Raw genomic sequence first — 5,600 nt, forward strand, 5'->3', positions numbered from 1 at the left:
AAAAAGAAAACTCTTGTGTTCACATTCATAAATTCTAACATAAAAAGGATACTGCTTCCAATTAGAGATACAAGACGAGACACAGGAAGTGGTCTGTCAAATACGAATCTGGAATCCAAACACTCCTGTCGCATAAAATTACTAAAAAAGAATAAGAAAAATCAGTAATTTAAACTTATACAGAGCTAATCCTATGTAAGCAAAGCAGTCTGATTTCACTTCATTCATTCTAAACACTTTCATAGATTATATCTACATAAGACAGGGAAGAAAAGAAAGACAAGGCTACACATAACATTTTTTATGTATTAAACTCTGGGGCTATGAGGGGTTTGTTTGATTCTTTTGGTTATACTGGGGATTGAAGCCAGAGCCTCTGCATTGAACTACATCGCCACGCCCTTTTTTAAATTTTGAGACAGGATCTCTCACTAAGTTTCTGAATTGCCCAGGCTGGGCTCAAATTTGTGGTTCTATTACTCAGAATACACAGATTACAGGTGTGTAACTACCATTATCCTTAGCACCTCATGAGGCTTTTTGTTGTTGTTTTTTGAGATAGGGTCTATGTAGTTCAGTTGTAGCCAAGCCTGGCCTTTTAATTCACATTGATCCACCTGCTTCAGCCTCCTGAGTTCTGGGATTATTGGTGTACACCACCACACTCAGATTCCCACATGAGGTTTTAAAAATGAATGAACTGACAGGCACAGTGGTGCATGCCTGTAATCTTAGCTACTCAAGAGGCTGAGGCAGGAGAATCATAAATTCAAGTCCAGGCTGGATAACTTAGACTGTATTTCAAAATAAAAAAATTAAAAAAACTATCTCTTAGCTCTATATCTCTGTTTCAGAGCACTTACAGAGAAGGAAAGCTGAGCAAATAAAAAAGAACAATCTCTTTGTATCATTGCCGCTGCTAGCAAGAGTTTGCCTTAATTTTTAGGTTTAAGGGAGAGTTTAAGACCTAAAAGACTTTGCTTTTTGATATCGAAAAGATTAAAATTTCCCCAACACATCAATTACAAAAATAGACAGCAAAGCAGAAGAACTTTTACATGTTCCTGACCATGTTATTGCTCTTCATAAGTAGCATTTTACAGGAGATACCAGACAACAGTTTGCTGTGTTTCACTATTAGACCTAGAAAGACTTGAATAAGGTTAACATTGGAGAAAAGAGAATGCATACCTATTGGAGAATAAACTACAAGAAAAAGATAGCCCTTTTCACACTACCTTGTCCAGTATGTATGTATCATAGCTGATGATCTGCTCTTTTGTGGGTGGTGCTGGGGCTAAACACAGGGCTTTGCACACGCTGGGCATCTACCTATTACACATCTACTACAGAGATACATACCCAGCACCTGATGACCAAATGCTGACTATAGGAACCAAATTATTTGTTCAGCACTTTCAGGTCAAAAGAATATCTAAAACTTCAGTGTCCAATATGGTAGGCACAAATCACATGTGGCTATGGAATCATTAAAGTATCTAAACTGAAATGCATTACAAGCACAAAATATACACCACACTTCAATGAGTTTATACCAAAATCATGTATTATTTCTCCTTAATAAGTTTTTTTTATATTAATTATATGTTGGCATGTCCGTATTTTAGGCAACTGGGTTAAATGTTCGACAATATAACACACTGTACATTTTTAGCAGCAGGCAGAAAGCTGTAATAGTGTCAATATACCATTGATTTAAAAGAGCAAGGGACTGGTCAGATAACTTTAAAATCCTGAACGTCATTAGCATTTGCTCTTACTGTTCATATTCTTTCTTCCCTCATCATATCAAGAACTTAACAAGTTAACTTTGTTAAGCTAACTATCCTAAATACACACTCACACAACCTGAAAGGCAGTGTTTAAGTGCTCTACATGTTAGGCTATTTAACAATAAGCTTCAAAAATAAATACAAATTAAGTGATTAAGTAATTATTCCAATCTCAGATATTAAGTGGTGAAGTGAGAATTCAATCTGTGTGATTTCAAAGATCCACTTCATTTATTTTTTTTTTATTTTTATTTTTTTACTATAACCATCATTTATTTTGCAATAAAACAAGTTTTTAAAAATGCTAATCTATGTTGATAAGTCTATTTCTTATTGGATATGAAAACATGTGATTAGTCATTAATACCTAAATATGAACTATAATAGATACCTAATTGTTGGTACCATAGTGATAGATCCACTTCATTTATTTATTTATTATTATTATTTTTTTTTTGGCGGCTCCACATTGACCTCCAGCAGCGCTGATCTGGGTTGCCTTGAGTATGTGGGAATGGAATCACGGCTCAAAGAGACTGACTGCCTCCTTTAAGCAGGCACTTAAACAACTGAGCTAATGGGCAGCCCCCCCCCACTTCATTTATATATTGTTTCTGAACTAGAAATATTTTTTATCTCCTCTGAACATTTACAGAAATTTGTCTTTCCACTTCCTATCTTGCACTATAGATATGCTAGACTTTAAGTTCCTTGAAGATAAGATCCATGTCTGAATCAATTTTCTGTACTCTACCTTATCCACTATTAAGATTTGCAAAAAATAAATGTCTAATAAACACTGATGTATGAAAGCAGGGTGGTTTGGCTCAATCTTCCACATTAGATGAGTGTCAACATCTTATTTGGCATACATGGCTTCAAAGAAAATACACTGCCTTAGTAAATATCATACTATTCAGTGACTTCCCAAAAGTGTTAATATTAATGTGTTTAATTCTATTATTAGTTACTATCACAAGAACCAAGAAATGGAAATACTAACCCATTAAGGTACTCTCAAACTATTCTGGCAAACAACTTTCTAAAGTATCTGGATCTTATAGAGCAAAATAACCAAATGTGAATGAAAAGGGATATTCTTTTTGTTTTTCAGGAGCATACTTACCATAAGAGTCTGGCATCAGCAGTAAGACCCGCAATAGAGATACCAATATGGTTGTCAACATGGAGAATTTTTTTTTGGTGAGCTGCAAGCTCTGACTGTGCCCTCTAAATAAAAACATTATAGGATATAAGAATAAGTTCCCAATTTTATTGTTTATACAGTGAAATTTACATTTGGTAGTTCTGCTTTCTAAAGGAGGAAGATATATTTATGCTTTTTTTACCTTCAATGCAACCAACACTGCATGGGTTTTGGATTTCAGCCCAACTGTGGCAGAACCTTGTTTAACAGCTTCCATTGCATACTCAATTTGATGAATCCTGCCCTAGAGAGAAATACATAACACATCGGAGTGACCTAGAAGATCTGCTTATAAATTAAAAATCAGATTTTCCAAACTTTGGGTAAATAGAAACTTCAAATGATTATTTTTACAACCAGGAAACTTAACTATAAATTGAAGTTCCAGTTGTGTCCAAAATGATTACATTTTTTTTCCCCGCCTACAATCTCACAAATTCCTAAACCTGTTGCAAAATATTAAAATATAAAAATTACCTGAGGGCTCCAGACGGTGACATCGTTGTCATACTGGTTGCGGAACTGAAAATAAAATTAAAAAAAAAAAAAAAAAAAGACTTCTTAAGAAGAACATTACAAGTCCCAACTCTTACTATTAAGAAATATGCTTGCATGTATCCATTCAAAATTAAAGCAATTTTGTTGACACAGTGTCACTGGAACAGTGTTACTACACTCAAGACTTCAAGTGAATTCTACATTTACCCAGCTGGTGGGGAGGCAGCAGCTGATCAGATGCATCCTATCTTTCCATCTTCTTACCCTGCCACTCTCTATTGCATTCCTTTTGAACAGATAATCGCTAACGTTCACGTGCATTAATTTTTCTTATTTCTGCTTTTGCTGCTCTCTTAACACTAATACGTGGTTAAAGACCTTTCTTTCCTTTTCTCTAAATTAGTTCAGATCTCTTGACGACTTCTCTGTCTTCCTCTCAAAATTCCACCATGTACTCCCACAGTTCTTACACATGTTCCTATTCTCACACTACGATTACTGCCATGTCTGATGTAGCTTGTAACTCAAACTGTTCTTGTGCCTTGTGAAAGCGCTTTGTACCAATAAACATACCGAATGAACAAACCAAAAAAAGTCCTCTGGAATTTAAAAGAGGATACCAATAGCAACAGCGACAACACCAGTGATAGCATAATGGCATTATTACAGCAATTCAATCAGCACGGGGTGAGACGGTCGAATCCGGGGTGTCAGACTCAACGGGAGCCGCGAGCCCCAGACGACTGGGAAAAGCGACAGAAAGAAGCTTTTTCATACGGAACTTTAGGATACAGATAAATAAGGAGGGCACACTAGCTAGGTACATGGATGTGATCCAAGAACACATATCGTAGGCAGATCCGCACCCACAATACTGGGAGGCCTCCGAGTTAGGTCTCTCAGCTCTCTTCTGTCCCAAAGATAGCATGAAGAGCCCCTCAAGAATGCTTGGGGTGTACTCCAAACTGATTAAATGACCGAGGAACGTGCGCCAGAGGCCCCGGGAAAAGCGAAACCGTGCGCAGAGGCCGCACCGACTACCACTCCTCCCGCCAGGCCGGAGATGCTGAATCACGGCCTGAGCCTGCCGTTAAGCTGAGGTTCCCACGTCTGGTGGCCCTGGACCAACCTAAGGATAAGAAGAGAGGCAGGACACCAACCCCCAGCCCCGGTACCTTGGCCCCAAACCTTCTGAGGATCAGGATTCAACCCACCATAGCTGGGAAGCGGACCAAACTAAGAGCCTCCTGCAAAGCGGCGGACTGAGGAGCGCTGCCGAAACTTCCGCTCGGCGATCGACAGAGAGGTCTGTGGGATTTTGACGGCGGCGGCGCAGGGCAGGGCAGTTCATTCCAGAGATATCGATAAGCTCTGTGGGTTTGCAGACTCTCAAAACTCCCGGCGCGCCTCGCGGGTGTGGGCGTGGCCTTTGGAAGGTACAAAAACGGAGATTGGCGGGAAAAACTGAGTTTGAAGCGGTTGCGCAGGATTGCTGCGTGTCTTCTCGTATTACCCTTCTTGTATCCTCAGCGAGATTTCCTGAATATTACAGATTCGCGCCAGTTTCTCATCCCTGCGCATAGATCGCCTGGAGACCCCCGCTGCGACACCAGGTGCCCTGAATGTACCTCTCTACTGTCCACAGAGATTTGGAGAATTGTGTGACTGAGAAGTGGGTTTACAGAAAAGCCAACGAAACACCGGGCCGCGTGTGTGTGTGTGTGTCAGCTGTACTCTGTCTTGGGTACGCTGTTTGTGTACGTGTGTTTCTTTCAGTTTTGGAATCCTCTTTCTTACTGCCTGGATATCTTTTTAAAGATTCTGTTGCCAGTGATCATTCATTTTTATTACAGTCATTGATTTCTTCCCCCAGACTTTGAACTTCATGAGGGTACTAGTGAGTTTTTTATTTTATTTATGGATTTGTTTTTTTGGCGGATCCGGGGATTGAACTCAGGCCCTTGAGCTTGCCAGGGAAGCGCTTATTCTACTGAGCCATCTCCCTGGCACAACTAATGACTTTGTGCTCTCAGATCCGAGCACAATACCTGAGGGAAAAAAAGATACTTTCTAACGAATTACGTTTTCTTTTATATATATAT

The 5,600-nt window shown here is 39.2% G+C and overlaps 1 protein-coding gene and 1 long non-coding RNA gene across 2 annotated transcripts in view; one reads left to right on the forward strand and one right to left on the reverse strand.

Moving 5' to 3' along the window:
* Psma1 (proteasome subunit alpha 1) overlaps window positions 1-4,803 on the reverse strand; it is a 12,955-nt gene extending 8,152 nt beyond the window's left edge. Inside the window, exons 1-5 of the mRNA XM_023719387.1 lie at window positions 4,713-4,803; window positions 3,478-3,522; window positions 3,143-3,244; window positions 2,920-3,023; window positions 53-141 (exon numbers count right to left, since the gene is read on the reverse strand). Of these exons, the coding sequence (XP_023575155.1) occupies window positions 53-141; window positions 2,920-3,023; window positions 3,143-3,244; window positions 3,478-3,522; window positions 4,713-4,715 (343 nt within the window). The 5' untranslated portion in view covers window positions 4,716-4,803. The remainder of the gene's footprint in view (window positions 1-52; window positions 142-2,919; window positions 3,024-3,142; window positions 3,245-3,477; window positions 3,523-4,712) is intronic.
* Window positions 4,804-4,963: 160 nt separating this feature from the next.
* Window positions 4,964-5,600, forward strand: part of LOC111817706 — a 26,063-nt gene continuing 25,426 nt past the window's right edge. The window contains exon 1 of the long non-coding RNA XR_002821838.1: window positions 4,964-5,111. This is a non-coding gene — a long non-coding RNA (uncharacterized LOC111817706). The remainder of the gene's footprint in view (window positions 5,112-5,600) is intronic.

This window comes from Octodon degus, unplaced genomic scaffold (assembly GCF_000260255.1).
Source record: "Octodon degus isolate 3935 unplaced genomic scaffold, OctDeg1.0 scaffold00067, whole genome shotgun sequence".
NCBI classification, from domain to species: Eukaryota; Metazoa; Chordata; class Mammalia; order Rodentia; family Octodontidae; genus Octodon; species Octodon degus.